The following is a 25,160-nucleotide window of genomic DNA, read 5'->3' as shown; positions in this document are numbered from 1 at the left end:
ATGTCGGCAATGTGTGGTCCGCAAAATGCGGAAAGCACATTGCCTCTTTCCGTGTTTTGCGGATCCGTGTCTCCGTGTATCCGCAAAACACATTGCGGACGTGTGAATACAGCCTTAGCAGCTCGTCTACGCCCAAGACACCTGGTGATTCCCGGGTCCAATAGAGGAAGTGGTATAGCTGCCCTTTATTTCGTGATAATCAGGGGACCGGGTAAGTATCGTCTATAGGAGGAGGAGTAGCCCGGGCATTGTGGTGGTGGTGGGGGGTTATTCCAACTTTTCAATAACCCCTTTAAGGGTGCATTCAAATTGTGTGGCTGTTTTCCTTGTGGAGATGAAACCCAAGATTCTGTAAAAATCACAAGCATAACAAAAATGTTGGCAAAAGATCATGAATTTTTTTTCTGATGGGGCTTAGTTAGTGCATATATGGCTGTTTTAAAAATAATTCAGCATTTTTATATTAAATGTTGGAAATTTGAGAATCATAGCGGAAAACAAGAACCGACTGGGTTTCCCTTTTAATTCTATTCTTCTTACCAAAATGTCTTTATCTAATGGAGATGTGCCAGAAGATGTGATTGTTTGATCCAGTTGAAGAGGCTGCACTATAGCACCATAATTTTTCCTGAAAACAGTAAAATATACAACACAATTAAATGAAAACTAGTTGGTCTACTTTTCATTGATACATGTCTGAAGGCAAACAACAAACATAAAATGTGCCAAATTTCTTAATGATCATAAGGATTCATTTTTTGGGGTGCATCAGTGGACACAGCGGCCTTTGCCCTGCTTGCCAAGCACAGCGCCGTACATGTGCAATGTGTTTTTTTTCACCAGAAAACATGGTCTAAAGACTCTCCTTAGTAACCCTCTAACAGTACTACTAGGGAAAGCCTATTTCCAGTCTTCTACTGAGCACTGAAAATGACTGTGCAGAATACAGAGGCAGGTGTCTCAGCCTTCCTCTTTTCTAACTACCGCAGAACCTGTCTCCTTACATCATTTTTGCAGTCCATTTAACATATACCAAAAACGTATATGTTAACGAATGCCTCAGACTGATACCATACAGTGGCATCCATCACCATAGAGTTCAATTGTTAAAAAAACAAAAACGTACCAGCGGTAAAATGTAATGAGAGGACATCCTAGCTCACGCACATAATGGAGAGGACTCAAAAAGGAGTCCCCTTAATGCATTTTACTGCTGGTTTGTGAGACCACATTGTTGGAATGCTAGTCATTATGAAGATACAAATTACATAATAATAACTTACATTATTATGTCTACAAGGGCACTTCTGTATTGCTCACGGTCCCTCTTTGGGTGGGAATAACTGCTTCTCATATTAAAAGAAGGTCCAGTCGATAAATCATCATATTTTGAAGGTCTATGCTTCGGAAAGCTAGAGTTCAAGAGTTTGCTTCTTTTGCTTTTTGGGCTGACAAGAAAACCTGAAATGTAAAACAGTACAAATGTCTAATGTCAACGTAATAAGGTTATTAATGACATTCATTCTAGATTCTCTAGCAGAGTTTCCTTTTTTGTGCAGGTGGTTCAATTTAAAATTGATCTAAAAGTTTGTGATTGCCTAATAGCATTCCTACTTACATTCACAGACTAGTGAACACTTTCCATCTAAAGCCCAATAAAGCACACTTTTTGCTCAACTTCAGTTTTACTGAATAACCAAAAAGGTCTTATTATGTCCTATCTAGTTTTGTATTCGGAACTGTCAAATACAGAAATTTGGATAAGAATTACTTGATAACAATTGCTTAAATGTTATGGTGTAGACTTGGAAGGCAGAAAGATGAAAATTACTCTTATCGGTAATTGGATTTTCCCTTAGCATCCACAACGGCACTTCCTGGAGGGTACCCGCCTCATCAGGGACAGGAAAACAATGAAGATCAATGTATAAAAGCCCCCTCCCCTTTACCAGTTAATAGCCTAGATTCCCTAGAACTTCAAGTAGATGCATAATTTAATAAGGTTAAGTCATAAAACAATACAAATGAAAGGGTCAACTGCCCAACACAAAATAAATGTAAAAAAAAATATAAAAAAATAATAAATGGGTAGGAATTTCCTGTGCCGTTGTGGGCTAAGGGAAAATCCAATTACCGGTAAGAGTAATTTTCATCTTTTCCCCACGCCTCCACAATGGCACTTCCTGGAGGAATAACAAAGAATCCACTCAGGGGGGGACCACAGCAGATAAAACTTTTCTGCCAAAAGATAGGTCTCTATTGGATAGAACATCAAGTTTATAATGTTTGTAAAAAGTAGAAGGGGTCGCCCCAAGTCACTACTCTGCAGATATCTTTAAGCGAGGCAGAGGCCCCTTCTGCCCAAGAGGCAACTATAGCTAGTGTAGAATGGGCCTTTAGTCCCGACGGGGGAGTCATCTCTTTTCCAATGTAACATAGAGATATACAGGACTTGCTAGCTGCTCTACCCCGGTTAGTGCCCAATAATTGATTTGTCATTCTGAAGTCCTTTGTAATATCCAGATGTTGAAAAACACATCTTCTCACATCAAGGTTACTGAATCTCTTTTCTTCAGAAGAAGAAGCCTGAGGACAGAAGGAAGGAAGAGAAATTTCTTGACTGCAATGAAATTTAGATACCACTTTGGGAAGAAATTCAGGAGAATGTCTTAAAACAATTCTATCTTCCAGTATTGTAAGGTATGGGGCTGAATCGAAAAAGCCTGAATCTCCCCGACTATTCTAGCTGTTGTAGTTGCTAGTTAAAATACAGTTTTAAAAGGTCAATAGTCTCATAGATAAATCTGGAATGGGTTCAAAAGGGAGAATCCGAGAGGATGGAAAGAACTAGATTTAAATCCCAAATTGGAACGGAGGATCTTAATCTTGGGTGTAATCTACTAGCACCCTGAAAAACCTTCCATTCTGATCTGATTCATCCAGTTTTTCACCCATAAAAGCACTTAATGCTGATACCTGTACCTTTAAGATGCTTATTCTAAGACCTTGGTCTAGTCCTGATTGGAGAAAATGAAGGAGTTTAAGCATGCATGGGATAGGCATACGCCATAAGGCCATCCTTCCTATAAGATAGGGCCAGGGGCTATTCACAGTATTCAGTATATTGGGCAGACTAGATTGGCCAAATGGTCCTTATCTGCCAACACATTCTATGTTTCTATGTCCTTTTGGGCCAGTATGGGGTTATTAATATTAATTGGGATTTTTCTTCTACCACTTTTGTCGGGACTTTTGGTATTAGAGAGAAGGGAAGGAAGGCGTACAGGAGCCCCTTCTGCCATTTGTGTGCTAAAACATCCACTTGCAGCGGTCTGTCTTTGTAAGAAAAGGGAATAAAACTTGCTGACTTTCTTGTTTTAACTTGAAGCAAAGAAGTCGATTAACGGTGTCCCCCATCTTGCTGACATCTGGTCGAATAGGTTTAAAGTATAACTGTGGTATATATTTTTTTGGGAGTATTGGATTGTGGTGATTAATATCACCTTGGTGGCCCTATTTCAACTTTTCACTGTGTATTCAATTACCCCTTAATTCCACATTTTTATTCCCTGTACTGCCTATTTTTACCTGTGCTTAAAATAGGGTTGCTAGGCATGGTCTGTCTATCTAGACGGAGCACGCAGCGTGCAGGGTCACATTACTGACAACCAGGGACTGTAAGTAAATGATTAAAGCCAGGTCCTCCCCAGCAGCTGATAACAGTGCCTGGGCTATATGCACTTCTCCCTGTCCCTGCGCTTGGCAGACGCTCCTTCACTCAGCAGACTTGGAGAATGCAGAGTTGGTGCAGCGCAGACCAGGGAAGGGAGATCTGCCATCTGCTCAGTGTATAAATGAAAGCAACATGTGGTAAGAGGACCACTTTGTGCTGCAGGAGATTAACCCTTTAGGGGGAATAGTGAAATTGCAGTTTTATGCAGACTGGTTGCTAAGGGCTGAATCTTATTAAATATGGGGTAAGTCAGTCTAATAGTAACTGATTCTGGAATATCATGTTATTAGTAACTACATATAGGAAGATTGAAATTAGGGTCTAAGTGTGACAGTTATCCTTTAAGCTCCATTCTCCTTGTCTCAGTTTTTCTCTGCTCAAGAAGTCCACTAGATGATTTTCTTTCTCCTTTATATGGACCGCCGTCAGAGATTTTAGGTTTGCTTCGGCCCAAACAAATATTTTTTGCATCTGTCATGACTATTTGCTCCGACTGCCGCAATTCCACACCTCTGGAAAGGTTCTTTTCTTTGATCCCCCAGGTAAGAGAGCGCTTTACATGGAAAGGAATCTCCAGCCTCTTGTTTAAAGATATTTGTCTTCGATCCCAGGACCGTAACCGGAAGGACTGAACCACTCTTGAGTGAGCCTGGGCCCATTTCACTGATGATATTGTGGAAGTCATTACTCCTAGAATCATCATGATCTTTCTTATAGAGGTCTTGTGTAATCTTTGAAACCTTGCTATTCTTCGGACCAGGTCTTCCCGTTTTTCCTCCAGAAGAAAGGAGGACATTAGATGAGAATCTAGGAGTACCCCTAGGAATACTTGCCGATAATCTGGAACAAGGTCTGACTTTTTCATATTGATTATCCAACCTAAATATGACAAGGTTTTGACTACGGTCTGTAACTGCAAGAGAAGGGATTCTGTTGTCGGGGCTGTTATTAACAAGTCGTCCAGGTATAGAATCAAGAGTATCTCTGACCGATGGAAGAAGCTTGACATTTCTGCAATAATCTTTGTAAATACTCTTGGGGCAGAGAATAGGCCGAAGGGAAGAACCTGGAATTGGAAATGATTCATTCTCCCCTGAATCCAGACTACCATTCTCAAACATTTCTGGTAATGTTGATGGATTGGAACGTTGTAATAAGCATCAGATAGATCTATTTTTGCCATTACCCAGTCTTTGGATATTAGGTTGATTGTGAACATGACTGTTTCCATTTTGAACTTCTTGTATGCTATAAATTTGTTCAGATTCTTCAGATTTATTATCAATCTGAATGACTGGTCTGAATTCTTTTAATCTCCCCCGTCTAGACTTCTGGCATCATTGTGTGGTACTTGGACGGGAGGACTTATCCGAGAAGAGGAATCCTCTATTCTTGTTTTTCGATGATTGCCATGAGGATCCCTGATTTTTCTTTTTCTGATCATATGCAGGACGTCTTTGGGCACGAAAATTACGTCTTTGATGGAAGAATCTCGATTTAGTAGGGAAACCCTTCTTCCTATCGGAGGCCTTCTCTAGGATATTGTCTAGTGTCTTCCCAAATAAGCGATCCCCTTCACAAGGGATAGCACAAAGTCAAATTTTTTGATGCCGCATCTCCATTCCATGATCTTAACCAAATTGCCCTATGGGAGGCATTTGATAAAGCTGCGGTTTTTGCTGAAAATTTCACAACATCTGTGGAAGTGTCAGTCAGGAAGTTGGAAGCTTGTTTTAGGATCGGGATGAAGGCTATAATGTCCTCTCTTGGGAGTGCCCGACTGAATATACTCTTCCAATTGAGTGAGCCATAATGACAGAGTTCTTGCTGTATAAGTAGCTGATATTCCTGGATGTAATGAAGCCTGTGTGAGGGCACAAGGTGCTATAATAGATGATAGATACGTGTCACCGAGGTGCCTGGCCTCAGTGAAATGAACCGGTAATGTTTCATCAGTAACCCTAGGTTGCTAGAGGTAGTTTAGCTGCTAGCTACAGCTGATCCGGGCTGGGTTTCATTGGAGTAGTCAAAGAGCAGGGTGGGATGACTACTCCCACGTATCCAGGCCAGGTGTTGGCTGGCCTATTTAAGCCAGGAATCCCAGGAGAGCTGGGGGTGTGGTTCCTAGTCTGGAAGTGTAACCCACTGGGAGTAAAGCTGTGTGGTGTGTTGCTGTGGATAAGCCTGCCGTGGTCTAATCTTTCTCCCCCTCTCCAGCAGGTGGTGGAACTCTGGAAACTACAGAGGACTGTGAGTTAGACCATTTCATATGAACTGTGTTTCCTTGTGTTTACCCGCTGAAGTAAGTGAGCATTTGTTAAAGCTGTGTTTGGACAAAATAAAAGACTATTGTTTAAATGACACCTTAAGTCACCTGAAGTCACTGTTTGAGCTGATCCCCACAAGCCATAGAAGATTCCCAGGACTTCTTGAATAGGGATTCACACTTCTTGTCCATAGAATCCTTAAGGACTCTGAAGTCTTAATGCAGATCTTTTCAGCCACTGGAATCTTCTTCAGCAAAGGGATAATTCCTCTTGAACATTCTAGATGCTGCCTTTCTCTTTTCTGGATCCTTCCATTCGTTCAAGATTAAATTTCTAATGTTAGAGTGAACCGGGAAGACTCGCTTCTTTTTCTCCCCTAGTCCTAAGAACATTTGATCTTGGACGGTCAAAGGTTCTTTTGACTCATCCACATTTATTGTTGCCCTGTTGTTTTTAAATAAGCTTTCAGTCTCCTCAATAAAACATAAGGGGCGACCTGAGGAGTCCTCACATCCACTAGACTCCGTATCTGAAGAAGTCTCTTGTTCATCCAGCTCGGAAATCTGTTCCTTAGTCACAGAAGGAAACGCTCTAGAAGTGGATGGTTTGGGAGAGACTACCGCTAGTCTTGTGTCGATAGCTGCTCCAATCTCTTCCTTAATTAAGGATCTCAGGCTATCTACAATAGATGGAGATTCTTCGGATACCACTCTATTTATACATGATTAGCAAAGAGATTTTTTAGTGGTCGAGAATAATGTCTTTTTGCATATTTGACATTTTTTCTTCTGTGACGGTTCTCCGGATGATCTTAGACTCTAACTCCCCTAAAATAAAAATATGGGATGGAGAGTCAAAATTTGGGTAGGTGGGCATATGTATATATGTATGTATCTGCCCCTTCATTGATATATGTAGGTATGTATGTATATGGGCCCCCTTATATGGCCAATAGGGATATATATTCCCTGTATGGCCGTGTATATGTTCCCTCTTGTGTAGATAGATATATATATATATATATATATATATATGAGGATTGAGGATGTGTGTATGCAGTGCATACATCATATGTATATATAAGTGTGTCTGTGTATATGTGTGTGTATATATATATATATATATATATATATAGGCCTATAACTGCCCATGTATGCCCCAGGTTTATAATGAGTATATGTGTATATAGATGCGCCCCAAGTATCTATATACATATAGATACTTAAATGCGGCCAATTTTATGCCTCCAGGTGGCTGGTGACTACAAAGGCTAAGGGATCAATAGATCTGAGGCCTTTTGTTGAGTTTCTCCAGCTTACTATGCTCTCTCCCACCAGGTGTTTATGACATGGGTGTGTGTGTAATGCCATGGTGTCTTGGTACAGATTCTGAGCCTCAGGAGGCCAGTCAGTTATCTGCTGCAGTCTGAGTGCATGCATTCCGTCACACGCACATGATTAGGTCATATCCCTGCTCCTTGGATGGAGGGGTGTGGGAGGGGGAGTGAGAGTGACTTATATAATCAATCCAAGACAAAGGGAAGGGCCCTTGGAACTGGACTACAGACAGAGACACATGGGAGAGAGCAGCTTCATGAACTCCTGAAGGGCTAAGTATACCCCAGCAGTAGCCCCTTCACTGCTGCCCTGATTAACCTCTACCTGTCTAGCCCCTACCTACCCCTCACATACCCCCTATATCCCCAACAATAGTAACCCCTTCCCTGCCACCAACCAATCCCTATCCCTGCAGGCCCTGTCCTGCTGACCTCCTGCAGGATTAACCTCAGAACTCTTGAGGCAGCCCCAGTTACCCCTGTAGCTGCCCTGCAATCCTTAACCCCTTCACTGCTGCCCTGCCTATGTGTTAACCCTTTTTTTTCTCCCATAGGGATAGTTTAGAGCCAGGTTGGGTGGGCTGCTAATGTATGTGTGTGTGTACTGTATAGTTAGTTTGTGCGTGGAACTTGGGATTGTGTACTGTAGTTTAGTACTGTATATTTAGTGCTGTATTGTTAGTGCTTTGCGTACGCTGTGTACTGTAGGTTAATAAATACTGTGTGTTATTTGTACCTACTGTGTAACATGTTGTTATTACCGGTAGCTAGCTCAGTTAGGCGCTTGCAGCAAGCTTAGTGATTAGCGTAAGGCAAGGTCAAAGTAGCGGGTTATTAATATAAAGGTATAAATAGGCGGAGTCATCACTAGACGACTTTTACTATTTATGAATATTAATTATTGATATTTGCATAAATATTGGTAATTAATATTTCCTCTTTACAGGTATTAATGAAAAAACTTTAAATAGGAAAGCCGTCACCCAAAAGATAAGACATAACACCCTGTGAACATATAGGGTGAATTTGACAATATGAATGTCCTCAGGGAGGAGGCTTACCAGGCTTGACGGCCTGGGGATATCAGTGGTCTTTTTTGCTGAATCAATTTCACCAGGGGCAGACATAGTGGTGCGAATGGAAACTCCACTATTCCTTATCTGTAGCACACTGCTCACCTGTAGGACACCAACCAGCTTTTGAATTTGTCGTCTGAAGACTTCCGGGTAGGCGCGATGATGTCACTTCTTGCGCTGCGTTCCAACAGTGGAACACAGCACGCCGCAATCAGAAGCAGGATCAGAGCGCTCCCGGCCCGGGAACGCCCCCAGCCACGGAATGCCCCACACACAGCCTTCTCCTCTAGTGGGGAGCCCGGGGCAGCCAGCACATGCAGGGATAATGCCATAGGGGCGAGGGAGCAGTACACCCATTCTCCGGGATCCTTTCCCCTGCAGGAGCCCTCCGTAAAACTCCGGGATAACTTACCAAAGGCCCTGCGCACCGTCGATCTCAACCTACCATTTGAGGGACAGGAAAACAACTGGTGAAGGTAAAGGGGAGGGGGCCTTTATATGTCGATCTTCGTTTTTTTCCTGTCACTGAAGAGGCAGGTACCCTCCAGGAAGTGCTATTGTGGAGGCATGGGGAAAACTAGTGTAATTAGTTTTCCATTAACCAGCAAATGGTAAAATAATTAGAATTTTTTCTTATAATATTCAGCATTATCTTTATCTAGGAGCAGGCTACACTTTAATGATACACATAACTTACACTTTGATGAGCAAGGTTGTTAGCAAAAGACTTCCCCTCTATCACCCTAAAGATTCCCACCATCATTTTCTGATCAGAGTTCGGTGACATGAAGTGCAGCAAAACTGTGAAATACTCTTTACACAAAGGTTGGAGGTGTTTTTTTTGTTTTTTTTTTAACTTACTTTGTGATAAGTTGTAATGGTCGTGGACATCTTTTGAGTCATCATCCTTCTCTTCATATTCTCTCAGAAGAAAAGATGGTGGGGCATTTCTCCACTCGGGCTTGGAACTAACCTAAAAAAATACATTAATATTAATCTCAGCTGCTGATGTTTCCTAGTTTATATTTTTTCGACTTTTGATTCCCAAGCTCCACTAACTTGAACGCAAAGTAGTATGACATACCAGTTCCAATATACTGGCTGTGGTACCTATGGCGTTGTAGATGTCTATCACAGAAGCAACTTTTAAGTATAGTAAATATAGCCAGGATTCAGTGTTTGCATACTTCTATTAGCATATTTATGTCTGTTTGCTTAGTACTCACTTTGTATAGCAGTTACATTTTGAGCCACTATATGTTTGTAAATAATTAAATTGCATACATACATTACAATTATCTATGTATAAGAAAACATGGAAAACCAGTTTAAAGATAGCCTGTCACCGATGTTCTCTGCTTTTATAGCTAGTGAGTGAAGCAACTGTTCAACCGGGCACTGTTACCTCTAAGCTGGGCAAAACAAAAACGGCAAAAAATATTAACACAGCATCAAAGAAAATAGTATTAAGAGCATCTAGGTTGCGCACTGAGGTTATTGTCTGCATCCCTGGTAATCTACAGTAGTGAAGGAGTTAATATCTGTATCTCTGGTGGTCTTAAGTGAAAGGGTTAATGTCAGCATCTCTGGTGATTTATGACAGTTATAGTGTTGGTGTCAGTGTAACCAAAACAGAAAGCAATTCAGCTGCACTAGAATGAGAATTAAAATCTCCTTCTTTATTTAGAACATTAAAAAGTCACAGGTAATATTAGTGAGAACAAATTATGCATTTTGATCAACTAAACAATCTTAATCATAACATGTAATTTGTTCTCATTCTGGTGGAGCTGGATTGCTTTCTGTTTTGGTTCTATTACCTACATTTGCTAAAGTGAAATCCGTGCAACTGGAACATCCCTCGGCTAGATAGCTGGTGAATATACTACTTAGTATCAGTATCCTTGGTGATCTTGGGCAGTAAAGGGGTTAATGTCAGTATTCCTATTGGTCTAGGGCAGCTGAGGGGTTAATTCTAGTATACCTAGTGGTCTAAGGCAGTGAAGGAACAAAAAAAGGATCCCTAGGATCCCTAGTGCTCTAGGGCAGTGAAGGGGGTAATGTAAGAATCCTTGGTATTTTAGGCTAGCAAAGGGTGAATGTCAGTTTCCCTGGTGGTCTTGGGCAGGAAAAGGGTTAATGACAATACATATAGTGGTCTAGAGCAGTAAAGGGACTAATGTAAAGATCTCCGATGGTCTAGACATTTAAATGGTTAGATTCAGTACTGATCTAAAGATTTTGGTGATTGGGTTTAATTAGTAGAATGAATCTGTATATATCCCTGACTTCAGCGAATTAATGCCGAGATTAGAAATAAGCTTAATCCAGTGGTTCCCAACTTTTCTCAGCTTGAAAGCCACATTCATCATTGAGCGGTGGTGACATACAATGCAACTATCTTGCACATGTCCTTTTCCAATTAATAGGACACATACTTGCTGGACAGCAGATGACTCCCTCAGCAACTGTCCCACCTGGCATGCAGCAGAGTCTCTCCTCACCCAATGCCAGGTTGGACAAAAAAGAAAGGCACTAGACACCCCCTTTATGTTTTAACTTATCTACTATCCAGAGGATAGCAGATGTCGGGGCCCTTAGCATATGGCAGCCGCATACAGTTGAATAAAACAGCACAGTGCATTGCTACATTCAAAAAGGGGAACACAGACCCCAATCCAGTGATCCTGTAGGTAAGGGATAAGTTGTTGTAATGAGACAGCCCCTTTAAAGGGGGTTGCTCGCATAATGGATAGGTGTTTTAAATGTGTGTGATATAGACATATAGGCAAACTACAATAGTTATTAAAGGTTCTGAGCAGTTTTCTTACACTGAAAAGTCATGCGTCTCTGCTAAGGCTACTTTCACACTCGCGTTTGGTGCGGATCCGTCATGGATCTGCACAGACGGATCCGTTCAGATAATACAAACGTCTGCATCCGTTCAGAACGCATCCGTTTATATTATCTTTAGCCAAGATGGATCCATCTTGAACAACATTTAAAGCCAATGGAGGGCGGATCGGTTTTCTATTGTGTCATAGAAAACGGATCCGTCCCCATGGATTTACATTGTGTGCCGGGAGGGATCCGTTTGGCTCAGTTTCGTCAGACGGACACCAAGCAGCGTTTTGGTGTCCGCCTCCAGAGCGGAATGGAGCTGATGCATTCTGAGTGGATCATTTTCCATTCTGAATGCATTAGGGCAAAACTGATCCGTTTTGGACCGCTTGTGAGAGCCCTGAACGGATCTCACAAACAGAAAGCCAAAACGCCAATGTGAAAGTAGCCCAAGTCAAACCGTCCAACCTGACAACACTCTGCTTTTTCCCTGAAAATGGCCACTAATGAAGGGTCAAGCATAATCTTGCAATATCTCTATACAAATGTAGCATGCATGTGCTAGTTTCTGGTATGTAGAGGTCTTGTGCAAGCAAGCTTTCATCTTGAAGGTCCTGGAAGTTCAGCAACCTAACACATGCACAGTGTGTTTTCAGGCGTGTTGTCAGGGCAGAAGTCTTGAATTTACAAGGTGGTGTGGCTTTTACAGTAGTAAACAGCACAGAACTTCTAATAAGGATATATTAGCAAGTTGCCTATATGCAATTTCACACAAACAATCCCAAATACAAGCGGTAAGTGTAGCGCTGCTAGGGCTGTTCTTACTCACCGTTCCCTGGTTTTCTGCTCCAGGTGCTGTGCTGTCCAGGATGAGGATGTAGTGCGCACAGGAGCACACTGTGTCCTCACGCTGAGCTGAGAGAAGAGCGCTCTGGATCTCCAGAGTGCCGCTACCTTCCAGGGCAGGAGAGGAAAATTGTATTTATTTATTTTTGTCTGAACTAAGGTCTGATTTATGGCATGGAGGGAGTGGGAATGTTACAGGGGTCATGAGTTTGGAGTCTGCTCTGAGGTCTGATTGACGGGGGAGGAGTTTTATAGGGGCCATTATTTTATGGTCTGATCCGAGGTCTGATTTAAAGAATGAGGGAGGGGGTTATAGGGGCCATGACTTTAGGGTTGGATTTAAGGGATGAAGGGGTTGTGAATTATTGGGACTATGATTTCGGGTTCTGATCTGAGGTCTGATTTAAGGATCGGTGTCCTCTTTTTGAAAGCCAAAACATGGTGATCCTAACATTATAGTGCAAAAACAGACTACATAAAAATGGCAAAAATTACCTCTGGTAGCTGTGGTAAAAATCTCAAAGAGCTCTTTGGAGGCCTTCCTTTGCTGTAGTTTGCAGACTGTTGAAATAATAGCATTGTTACCATTCTGTTTTTGCACAAATATGTTTTGCAGAGACACAATTAATGTAGATAGACAAAACACTTTTTTTTTTTTTGCTCACATTATCATCCAACTGTCCCCATTGGGGCTCACAATCTAAGGTCCCTATCAGTATGTCTTTGGAGTGTGGAAGGAAACTGGAGTACCCGGAGGAAATCCACGCAAACACGGGGAGAACATACAGACTCCATGCAGTTGTTGTCCTTAGTCGAAAGAAAGTAAAGAGTTAACGTGCTTAATTAACGAAACTTGATACCTTTATTGATGAATGGGTATGAGCAAGAGTGATCAATATACTCGGATGCTCTTGATATAAAAATTGCAAACAGCGAACCTCCTATTAGAGATAGGTGGTACAAGTGAATCACTATAGTGACGGGGATGATGATGGGTAGGTCTGTGGGAAAGTTTCTCTCCCTAGACAACCCTGCGGAACTATATCCTGAAGCACAGGGATGTCCCCTAATGGTGGAGACACCCTGCCCCCGTACCTAAGCCTAGATATGGCCCTAGTGATGCCCTACTTAGCAAAGCTGGATCGGGAAATATTAATCCAGAGAAGCAAAACGAAAAAATAATAAGTCAAATATAAATGATAAAAAGAAAACTCCAACGCGTTTCAGCTGCATACGGCAGCTCATCAGGAGGTGATGGCAGTGTAGTAAACGTAGGGAATGAAGTAAGCAAAAGAATTTCTATTATAAGAAACTGTGGTGCTTAGAAAAATAAGTAAGATGGTACTTAGCTCCTTGGCATACTTGATGGTGCTGTGTATACGGATATATATCTCTTGTCCGTATATATGATGGATTCTGAGGGTAAAGAACGTGCTATATGTCAGACATATATATAGGTCTGCAAAAACAAAGTACTCTGTGTCTGACATTCATACATGATTCTGATCAAGTAAGTACTTAGTCACAAGTGTTCATATAGCCATAGTGTACTGATCAATGTAACAAGGTATATTATATACCGCTCAGACATTAACATCAGGGGACAAGTCAGTGGTGTAAATGATGTAATGTACTCACCAGACAGAGGGAGACCCTGTAACAGGCACAGCTGGTATGCTGGGAGGCTGGAGGGCTCAAAGCAGTGTCTCTGCGCTTGCTATTTAAGCGCTGGTGCCGGCATGTGTTTCCGGACGCCGAGAGTAGAGCACTTCCGGTCGGTGGACCGCATCGTAGTGACGCGATGCGTCACTTCCGGTCTATGGAACGCATATTGGAACGCATAAGCGGCCAATAATGCTGGAAGTTCCTGATCTATGTGTGCTTCACACTAGCTGTTGATTTGACCATAATAATTGGATTAAAATGGTTCAATGGTCCTCTATTTGTGATAAACTTGGTGATGGGAGGACTATGACATAAATATTGAGCCCCTTTTGGTACCAGCTATTTAGTTGGAGGATTCTAGTGATAACATAATATGAACATTCTCACGTGTATATGGGAATATTATGGGAGCCACATAGACGTGAGAAGGGATGATTAAAGTGACAATGATGTATGTCACTTGTCCTAGAAAATGGTGCTTCACGCACCGGCATTGGCAAAAAAGGGGACGAACAATTAGGGATATTTAAATGGGATAGAGCAGAGGAAAAATCTCTGATAGAGGAGTTAAGGGGTTTATGACGGCATGTTTTCAATCAAATAAAACATGTATATGTGAGTCGCTCATTGAGACCGCTTGGTGACTGTGACCGGAATCGATAAATCCATTCGGATTCTTTTTGGAGTATCTTCCGGTCCCAGTCACCCCCTCTTAGAGGTCTAGGAATTACCTCCAGTACTAGAAACTTAAGGGTATCTGGGTCTCCCTCATGTTGATCATTAATATGGTTGGCAACGGGGGTGTCTTTTTTCTTTACTATGTCATTGATGTGTTCGCAGACTCTGCGTCTAAGTTCCCTGAAAGTCTTGCCGATGTAATCTTTCGGACAGGTACACTGACATATATAGACAACTCCCTGTGTTTTGCAGTTAGCGAAGGAGTCTAACGTTTGGACGATATTAGTTGTGGAGCAGGTCACTGTTTTCGAAATACGTATATATCTGCAGGCTTTACAGCTACCGCATCTAAATGTCCCTTTGGGTTGTCTATCCAGCCATGTCCCCTCCTTTTTTATGCCGGTGTAGTGGCTATGCACGAGCCTATCTCTGAGGCTCCTCCCCTTGCGATATGTTATTTGGGGGTAGTTGGAGATGGCTTTAGACAGGTCTTTGTCCATCATTAGGATTGGCCAGTGAGTTTTTAGAATGGCGGTGACTTCGCTGTTAGCTGTATCATACGTAGAAATTAAACGAATAGTTGAGCTGTCCTTATTGTCCTTTGTTTTTGGTATTAGTAAATCGCTCCTATCCCTGTTCTCAGCTAACTGAAAGGCTTCCCTTAGAGTGGACCTAGGATACCCTCTCTGTAATAATCTGTTTCTTAGTTTTCTCGACTCCTGGTAAAAGTTTTCTTTGTCAGAGCAGTTACGGCGCATACGTAAATATTGGCCTTTTGGAATACCTCTTTTGACTGTATGTGGGTGGTGACTTTTCCAGTGCAGAATGTTATTTGTGGCGGTCGGTTTTCGATATATATTTGTAGTCAGACTTCCTGCTACCGATGTTACTTCCACATCCAAGAAGGTGATACTCTTGGATTTAATTTCGCTGGTGAATCTTAACCCCACATTGTTATCATTAAGAGCGGAAACAAAGTCACAGAATTTCTCTTTGCTGTCACCCCACACAACAAAAATGTCATCAATATAGCGGGTCCAAAAGACGATCCCACTATTCCACCACATCTGGTGATCGGGGAACACAAATTTGTCTTCCCACCAGCCCAGGAAGAGATTTGCATAGGCGGGGGCACAGGGGCTGCCCATAGCAGTCCCCCTGAGCTGGTGGTAAATGGACCCGCTATATGTGAAGAAGTTGTGTGTGAGAGTGTACTCCAAGAGGCACATGATAAAGTTGTTATGATTTTGAAACTGAGTGCCCCTTGATCTCAGGAAATGGGCCGCAGCTGCTAGACCTTTATCGTGTGGTATGGATGTATAGGGATTCCACGTCGATACTCGCAAGGTGGCAATGGGAGTCGACGGAGATGGTTTCGATTTTTCGAAGGAAATCCATCGTGTCACGTGTAAAGGATGGTAAACAGGACACAAATTCTTTTAGTGTTTGATCAAGGTATGTCCCACAATGATGAGTCAGAGAGTCCATACCTGATACGATTGGGCGTCCCTTCAGGGGAGTTACTCCCTTATGGATTTTCGGGAGACAGTAAAAGGTGGCCAGCTGTGGGTTCTTAGGGAGAAGATATGCATATTCTGATTTTGTAATTACCCCCTGTTCTAGACCATGTTGAAGGATCTCTTTTAATTGTTGCTGGAAGACTAGACTAGGGTCACTCGGTAGAACTCTATAGCTGGTGGGATCCCTAAGAAGGTCAAGACACATTTTTTTGTAACTAGGATGGTCTAGAATTACTAGATTCCCACCTTTATCCGATGGTTTTATAATGATGGTGTTATCTGTCTCCAGGTTTCTAAGAGCCATCGCCTCGTATCGCGACAGATTATATTCTCTCGGGTACTTAACATTTAGCTGTTCCAGGTCATTGCTGACCATTTTAACAAAAATGTCGATATGTTCGGAGCTCATAGGGGGTGGGAGTCTAGTGCTAGTGGGGCGGAGGTTGGTAAAGGGACCATCTCCGGGGTTTTTGTTCCCCTCCTCATACATATCCATGAGGTTTTGGAGGTCGGGAAAGTCCTCTAGGTCGATCCCCAAGTCATGGCATGTTTGCCTATTACTATTTTGATAGAATTTATGCCATTTGAGCCTTCTGCCAAACAGATTAAGATCCTTAATCCATGTAAAGATGTTAAACCTGGTAGTTGGTACAAATGAAAGACCCTTTTGGAGGATGGTGATTTCGACATCTGTCAGGGGTCTAGAAGACAGATTGATTATTTGCAGGTTGTCGGTTAAGGGCGACTCTCGCCTGCCCTTACCCCCTTCCTTAGATGATAGGGGCCCTGGCTGTTGGTTAAAAAAGGAACCAGGGATTGTTGTTGAGTAGAAGAGGAGGTGGAGGAAGAGGAGGGAGGGGAGGACTGAGATGGTCCTCCACGTGTTTGACCCGAGTATCCCCTTTGTCTCCCCCATCTCTGCCACCTTCGTCCCGGTCTCCGACCCTGACCACCTCTATTATAGTTTACACTTTGGTCTATTTTGGTTGGTTCAGAATCGGAGAGATCGGCCTCTGAAGAGGATACTTCAGATTCTGAGAGAGTTGGTACTTTCGTCTCAAGCTTGTAGGCCCGATTTTCTCGGAATTCAGCTAAATCTTTAGTGAATTGGCGATGTTTTCTTTCCTTTAGGAGGTTTTGGAAACGTTCTACCGACGTCTGCAATGAGGACTCCCTCTTGTTGAATTCGGGATCAGTCTTGAATTTTAGGACCCCTTCAGTGAGGTCTTTGAGATTAGTTGACGTTTTCTCAAAGACTTTTTTCTCTTCCTCCAGCAAAAGGGTCATCAACCTAAGGGAACTAAGGGTTAATTCCTGCTCCCACTTGGTAATCAGTTGAGCTGAAAGGATACGATCGGCTGGTTTAATCGGGATGCGTAATCCCCTAGGGACAATTTTATGTTCTATATAGCTCTCCAGGGACCTGACTTCCCACCACGACTTGATATTGTCTTTGTAGCCGGAATACAGGTCCCTGAAGGCTATTTTACAAGATGTGGATGAGGCTAAACCCGGAATTTCCTTATCAGAGAAGATGTCTTTAGCTTCTCTTATTAATTCCTCTGTAAAGAAGGTCCCAGACAGAAAGTTTGCCATGCTCTATATAGATTGTTATTTAAAGACACTTAACAAGATATCTATTGATAGATTACACGTAAGAAATAGGTCAAAAGAAAGTAAAGAGTTAACGTGCTTAATTAACGAAACTTGATACCTTTATTGATGAATGGGTATGAGCAAGAGTGATCAATATACTCGGATGCTCTTGATATAAAAATTGCAAACAGCGAACCTCCTATTAGAGATAGGTGGTACAAGTGAATCACTATAGTGACGGGGATGATGATGGGTAGGTCTGTGGGAAAGTTTCTCTCCCTAGACAACCCTGCGGAACTATATCCTGAAGCACAGGGATGTCCCCTAATGGTGGAGACACCCTGCCCCCGTACCTAAGCCTAGATATGGCCCTAGTGATGCCCTACTTAGCAAAGCTGGATCGGGAAATATTAATCCAGAGAAGCAAAACGAAAAAATAATAAGTCAAATATAAATGATAAAAAGAAAACCCCAACGCGTTTCAGCTGCATACGGCAGCTCATCAGGAGGTGATGGCAGTGTAGTAAACGTAGGGAATGAAGTAAGCAAAAGAATTTCTATTATAAGAAACTGTGGTGCTTAGAAAAATAAGTAAGATGGTACTTAGCTCCTTGGCATACTTGATGGTGCTGTGTATACGGATATATATCTCTTGTCCGTATATATGATGGATTCTGAGGGTAAAGAACGTGCTATATGTCAGACATATATATAGGTCTGCAAAAACAAAGTACTCTGTGTCTGACATTCATACATGATTCTGATCAAGTAAGTACTTAGTCACAAGTGTTCATATAGCCATAGTGTACTGATCAATGTAACAAGGTATATTATATACCGCTCAGACATTAACATCAGGGGACAAGTCAGTGGTGTAAATGATGTAATGTACTCACCAGACAGAGGGAGACCCTGTAACAGGCACAGCTGGTATGCTGGGAGGCTGGAGGGCTCAAAGCAGTGTCTCTGCGCTTGCTATTTAAGCGCTGGTGCCGGCATGTGTTTCCGGACGCCGAGAGTAGAGCACTTCCGGTCGGTGGACCGCATCGTAGTGACGCGATGCGTCACTTCCGGTCTATGGAACGCATATTGGAACGCATAAGCGGCCAATAATGCTGGAAGTTCCTGATCTATGTGTGCTTCACACTAGCTGTTGATTTGACCATAATAATTGGATTAAAATGGTTCAATGGTCCTCTATTTGTGATAAACTTGGTGATGGGAGGACTATGACATAAATATTGAGCCCCTTTTGGTACCAGCTATTTAGTTGGAGGATTCTAGTGATAACATAATATGAACATTCTCACGTGTATATGGGAATATTATGGGAGCCACATAGACGTGAGAAGGGATGATTAAAGTGACAATGATGTATGTCACTTGTCCTAGAAAATGGTGCTTCACGCACCGGCATTGGCAAAAAAGGGGACGAACAATTAGGGATATTTAAATGGGATAGAGCAGAGGAAAAATCTCTGATAGAGGAGTTAAGGGGTTTATGACGGCATGTTTTCAATCAAATAAAACATGTATATGTGAGTCGCTCATTGAGACCGCTTGGTGACTGTGACCGGAATCGATAAATCCATTCGGATTCTTTTTGGAGTATCTTCCGGTCCCAGTCACCCCCTCTTAGAGGTCTAGGAATTACCTCCAGTACTAGAAACTTAAGGGTATCTGGGTCTCCCTCATGTTGATCATTAATATGGTTGGCAACGGGGGTGTCTTTTTTCTTTACTATGTCATTGATGTGTTCGCAGACTCTGCGTCTAAGTTCCCTGAAAGTCTTGCCGATGTAATCTTTCGGACAGGTACACTGACATATATAGACAACTCCCTGTGTTTTGCAGTTAGCGAAGGAGTCTAACGTTTGGACGATATTAGTTGTGGAGCAGGTCACTGTTTTCGAAATACGTATATATCTGCAGGCTTTACAGCTACCGCATCTAAATGTCCCTTTGGGTTGTCTATCCAGCCATGTCCCCTCCTTTTTTATGCCGGTGTAGTGGCTATGCACGAGCCTATCTCTGAGGCTCCTCCCCTTGCGATATGTTATTTGGGGGTAGTTGGAGATGGCTTTAGACAGGTCTTTGTCCATCATTAGGATTGGCCAGTGAGTTTTTAGAATGGCGGTGACTTCGCTGTTAGCTGTATCATACGTAGAAATTAAACGAATAGTTGAGCTGTCCTTATTGTCCTTTGTTTTTGGTATTAGTAAATCGCTCCTATCCCTGTTCTCAGCTAACTGAAAGGCTTCCCTTAGAGTGGACCTAGGATACCCTCTCTGTAATAATCTGTTTCTTAGTTTTCTCGACTCCTGGTAAAAGTTTTCTTTGTCAGAGCAGTTACGGCGCATACGTAAATATTGGCCTTTTGGAATACCTCTTTTGACTGTATGTGGGTGGTGACTTTTCCAGTGCAGAATGTTATTTGTGGCGGTCGGTTTTCGATATATATTTGTAGTCAGACTTCCTGCTACCGATGTTACTTCCACATCCAAGAAGGTGATACTCTTGGATTTAATTTCGCTGGTGAATCTTAACCCCACATTGTTATCATTAAGAGCGGAAACAAAGTCACAGAATTTCTCTTTGCTGTCACCCCACACAACAAAAATGTCATCAATATAGCGGGTCCAAAAGACGATCCCACTATTCCACCACATCTGGTGATCGGGGAACACAAATTTGTCTTCCCACCAGCCCAGGAAGAGATTTGCATAGGCGGGGGCACAGGGGCTGCCCATAGCAGTCCCCCTGAGCTGGTGGTAAATGGACCCGCTATATGTGAAGAAGTTGTGTGTGAGAGTGTACTCCAAGAGGCACATGATAAAGTTGTTATGATTTTGAAACTGAGTGCCCCTTGATCTCAGGAAATGGGCCGCAGCTGCTAGACCTTTATCGTGTGGTATGGATGTATATAGGGATTCCACGTCGATACTCGCAAGGTGGCAATGGGAGTCGACGGAGATGGTTTCGATTTTTCGAAGGAAATCCATCGTGTCACGTGTAAAGGATGGTAAACAGGACACAAATTCTTTTAGTGTTTGATCAAGGTATGTCCCACAATGATGAGTCAGAGAGTCCATACCTGATACGATTGGGCGTCCCTTCAGGGGAGTTACTCCCTTATGGATTTTCGGGAGACAGTAAAAGGTGGCCAGCTGTGGGTTCTTAGGGAGAAGATATGCATATTCTGATTTTGTAATTACCCCCTGTTCTAGACCATGTTGAAGGATCTCTTTTAATTGTTGCTGGAAGACTAGACTAGGGTCACTCGGTAGAACTCTATAGCTGGTGGGATCCCTAAGAAGGTCAAGACACATTTTTTTGTAACTAGGATGGTCTAGAATTACTAGATTCCCACCTTTATCCGATGGTTTTATAATGATGGTGTTATCTGTCTCCAGGTTTCTAAGAGCCATCGCCTCGTATCGCGACAGATTATATTCTCTCGGGTACTTAACATTTAGCTGTTCCAGGTCATTGCTGACCATTTTAACAAAAATGTCGATATGTTCGGAGCTCATAGGGGGTGGGAGTCTAGTGCTAGTGGGGCGGAGGTTGGTAAAGGGACCATCTCCGGGGTTTTTGTTCCCCTCCTCATACATATCCATGAGGTTTTGGAGGTCGGGAAAGTCCTCTAGGTCGATCCCCAAGTCATGGCATGTTTGCCTATTACTATTTTGATAGAATTTATGCCATTTGAGCCTTCTGCCAAACAGATTAAGATCCTTAATCCATGTAAAGATGTTAAACCTGGTAGTTGGTACAAATGAAAGACCCTTTTGGAGGATGGTGATTTCGACATCTGTCAGGGGTCTAGAAGACAGATTGATTATTTGCAGGTTGTCGGTTAAGGGCGACTCTCGCCTGCCCTTACCCCCTTCCTTAGATGATAGGGGCCCTGGCTGTTGGTTAAAAAAGGAACCAGGGATTGTTGTTGAGTAGAAGAGGAGGTGGAGGAAGAGGAGGGAGGGGAGGACTGAGATGGTCCTCCACGTGTTTGACCCGAGTATCCCCTTTGTCTCCCCCATCTCTGCCACCTTCGTCCCGGTCTCCGACCCTGACCACCTCTATTATAGTTTACACTTTGGTCTATTTTGGTTGGTTCAGAATCGGAGAGATCGGCCTCTGAAGAGGATACTTCAGATTCTGAGAGAGTTGGTACTTTCGTCTCAAGCTTGTAGGCCCGATTTTCTCGGAATTCAGCTAAATCTTTAGTGAATTGGCGATGTTTTCTTTCCTTTAGGAGGTTTTGGAAACGTTCTACCGACGTCTGCAATGAGGACTCCCTCTTGTTGAATTCGGGATCAGTCTTGAATTTTAGGACCCCTTCAGTGAGGTCTTTGAGATTAGTTGACGTTTTCTCAAAGACTTTTTTCTCTTCCTCCAGCAAAAGGGTCATCAACCTAAGGGAACTAAGGGTTAATTCCTGCTCCCACTTGGTAATCAGTTGAGCTGAAAGGATACGATCGGCTGGTTTAATCGGGATGCGTAATCCCCTAGGGACAATTTTATGTTCTATATAGCTCTCCAGGGACCTGACTTCCCACCACGACTTGATATTGTCTTTGTAGCCGGAATACAGGTCCCTGAAGGCTATTTTACAAGATGTGGATGAGGCTAAACCCGGAATTTCCTTATCAGAGAAGATGTCTTTAGCTTCTCTTATTAATTCCTCTGTAAAGAAGGTCCCAGACAGAAAGTTTGCCATGCTCTATATAGATTGTTATTTAAAGACACTTAACAAGATATCTATTGATAGATTACACGTAAGAAATAGGTCAAAAGAAAGTAAAGAGTTAACGTGCTTAATTAACGAAACTTGATACCTTTATTGATGAATGGGTATGAGCAAGAGTGATCAATATACTCGGATGCTCTTGATATAAAAATTGCAAACAGCGAACCTTAGTCGGATTCAAACCTAGGACCCCTGCGCTGCAAGGCACCAGTGCTAACCACTGAGCCAACGTGTTGCCCGAAAAGCATCAAAATATTCAAAAATAAGTATAGAAGCAATGCTTTTCTTTTAATATAAACCAACATATTCATTTTAAAGCTATGTCACACTTTGCAACCAATTTTTTGTATTGCGGAGATGTATCTACTGTACAATGAAAAAACAAGTTTGAAAAAACAAGGCTTCATTAAAACATTTTGGGCCAGATTTATCATTACACTTACATGTTACTCCACTTTTACATATGTCCAAAGTCATTTTTGGCTAAGTCAGATTTATTAATGGTCCTTTAACCACTTCAACCCCCTAGCTGAAACACCCTTAGTGACCAGGCCACTTTTTACACTTCTGCACTACACTACTTTCACCGTTTATTGCTCGGTCATGCAACTTACCACCCAAATGAATTTTACCACCTCTTCTTCTCACTAATAGAGCTTTCATTTGGTGGTATTTCATTGCTGCTGACATTTTTACTTTTTTTGTTATTACTCGAAATTTAACTAATGTTTTGCAAAGAAATGTCATTTTTCATTCAGTTGTAAAATTTTGCAAAAAAAAAAAACGACATCCATATATAAATTTTTCGCTAAATTGATTGTTTTTGATAAAAAAAAATGTTTGGGTAAAAAAAAAAATGGTTTGGGTAAAAGTTATAGCGTTTACAAACTGGTACAAAAATGGGAATTTCCACTTTTTGAAGCAGATCTGACTTTCTGAGCACCTGTCATGTTTCCTGAGGTTCTACAATGCCCAGACAGTAGAAAAACCCCACAAATGACCCCATTTCGGGAAGTAGACACCCTAAGGTATTCGCTGATGGGCATAGTGAGTTCATAGAACTTTTTATTTTTTGTCACAAGTTTTTTTTTTCCTTACAAAGTCTCATATTCCACTATGCCCATCATGAAATACCTTGGGGTGTCTTCTTTCCAAAATGGGGTCACTTGTGGGGTAGTTATTCTGCCCTGGCATTTTAGGGGCCCCAAATGTGTGGGAAGTAGTTTGAAATCAAAATCTGTAAAAAATGGCCTGTGAAATCCGAAAGGTGCTCTTTGGAATGTGAGCCCATTTGCCCACCTAGGCGGCAAAAAAGTGTCAAACATGTGGTATCGCCGTACTCAGGAGAAGTTGGGGAATGTGTTTTGGGGTGTCATTTTACATATACCCATGCTGGGTGAGAGAAATATCTTAATCAAGTGCCAAATTTGTATAAATAAAATGGGAAACGTTGTCTTTTGCCGAGATATTTATCTCACCCAGCATGCGTATATGTAAAAAGACACACCAAAACACATTCCCCAACTTCTCCTGAGTACGGCGATACCACGTGTGACACTTTTTTGCAGCCTAGGTGGGCAAAGAGGCCCACATTCCAAAGAGCACCTTTTAGATTTCACAGGCCATTTTTTACACATTTTGATTGCAAACTACTTCACACGCATTTGGGCCCCTAAAATGCCAGGGAAGTATAACTACCCCACAAGTGACCCCATTTTGGAAAGAAGACACCCCAAGGTATTTCATGATGGGCATAGTGGAATATGAGAATTTGTAAGGAAAAAAAAAACTTGTGACAAAAAATATTTTTTTTTTTGGGCACAAGTTAGCGGAAAACTATCCCCGGAGAGGGGATGGGTTTGCCTTTATGTAAAGTCCTGTATGAAGTCCACAGTCCGTGAAGATATAAGTGAGGGGCATGAACATGTGGAGTCACTGTGGGTAGAAATACATGGAGGCAAAAATAATAATAAATTACTAATAGGAGTTTACTATAACCCACCTAATATACCAGAGTCCACAGAAAATCTACTACTAAACGAGATAGACGAGGCGGCAAATCATAATGAGGTAATTATTATGGGGGACTTCAACTACCCAGATATAAACTGAAACTTGTACATCTCATAATGGAAACAGGTTCTTGGCAATAACCAAAGACAATTACCTTTCCCAACTGGTTCAGGACCCGACTAGAGGGGCGGCCATACTGGACTGAGTATTAACCAATAGACCTTACAGAACAACAGATGTGCAGGTTGGGGGACAACTGGGAAATAGTCACCATAAAGTAAAAACCTTTCAATTATCATTCAAACAAGCGTTTATACAGGGAGGAACAAAAATACTAAACTTCAAAAAAGCTAAATTTAGCCAACTAAGAGAGGCCATATGTGTAATTAACTGGAAAAAGCCCTCAAAAATAAAAATACCGCCACAAAATTGGATATTTTTAAAAGCATCCTAAAATCTAATTGTGAGAGGTACATACCTTATAGGAATAAAGGGCTTCTGTCACCCCACTAAACATTATTTTTTTTTTTTTTTTTGTGTACTTATAATCTCTATACTGCGATTTATCCATACATAATGTGATTTATCATTTTGGTTCAGTAGATTTTGCTAGAAACGTACTTTTATAATATGTAAATTACCTGTCTACCAGCAAGTAGGGCGGTTACTTGCTGGTAGCAGCCGCATCCTCCTATCATAATGACGCCCCCTCCGCATGTTGATTGACAGGGCCAGCGAACGGGATCGTTCTCTGCTGGCCCTGTTTGCATTCAAAATATCGCACCTGCGCCGTACCTGTCTTCAATCGGCGCAGGCGCACTGAGAGGCGGATGCTCGCTC

The 25,160-nt window shown here is 42.1% G+C and overlaps 1 protein-coding gene and 1 long non-coding RNA gene across 3 annotated transcripts in view; one reads left to right on the top strand and one right to left on the bottom strand.

The window, feature by feature from the left end:
• DNAH7 (dynein axonemal heavy chain 7) overlaps positions 1–25,160 on the bottom strand; it is a 518,555-nt gene that overhangs the window by 468,022 nt on the left and 25,373 nt on the right. Inside the window, exons 2-5 of the mRNA XM_044302717.1 lie at positions 12,595–12,660; positions 9,274–9,385; positions 1,284–1,461; positions 541–628 (exon numbers count right to left, since the gene is read on the bottom strand). Coding sequence (XP_044158652.1) covers positions 541–628; positions 1,284–1,461; positions 9,274–9,385; positions 12,595–12,660 — 444 coding nt within the window. The remainder of the gene's footprint in view (positions 1–540; positions 629–1,283; positions 1,462–9,273; positions 9,386–12,594; positions 12,661–25,160) is intronic.
• The window catches only part of LOC122944444, a 67,413-nt gene that overhangs the window by 32,978 nt on the left and 9,275 nt on the right, over positions 1–25,160 (top strand). The window lies entirely within an intron of this gene.

Source organism: Bufo gargarizans, chromosome 8, assembly GCF_014858855.1.
Source record: "Bufo gargarizans isolate SCDJY-AF-19 chromosome 8, ASM1485885v1, whole genome shotgun sequence".
Lineage (NCBI taxonomy): Eukaryota > Metazoa > Chordata > Amphibia > Anura > Bufonidae > Bufo > Bufo gargarizans.
The sequence above is the reverse complement of the archived record's forward strand: the minus strand, read 5'-3'. Positions and strand labels throughout refer to the sequence as shown.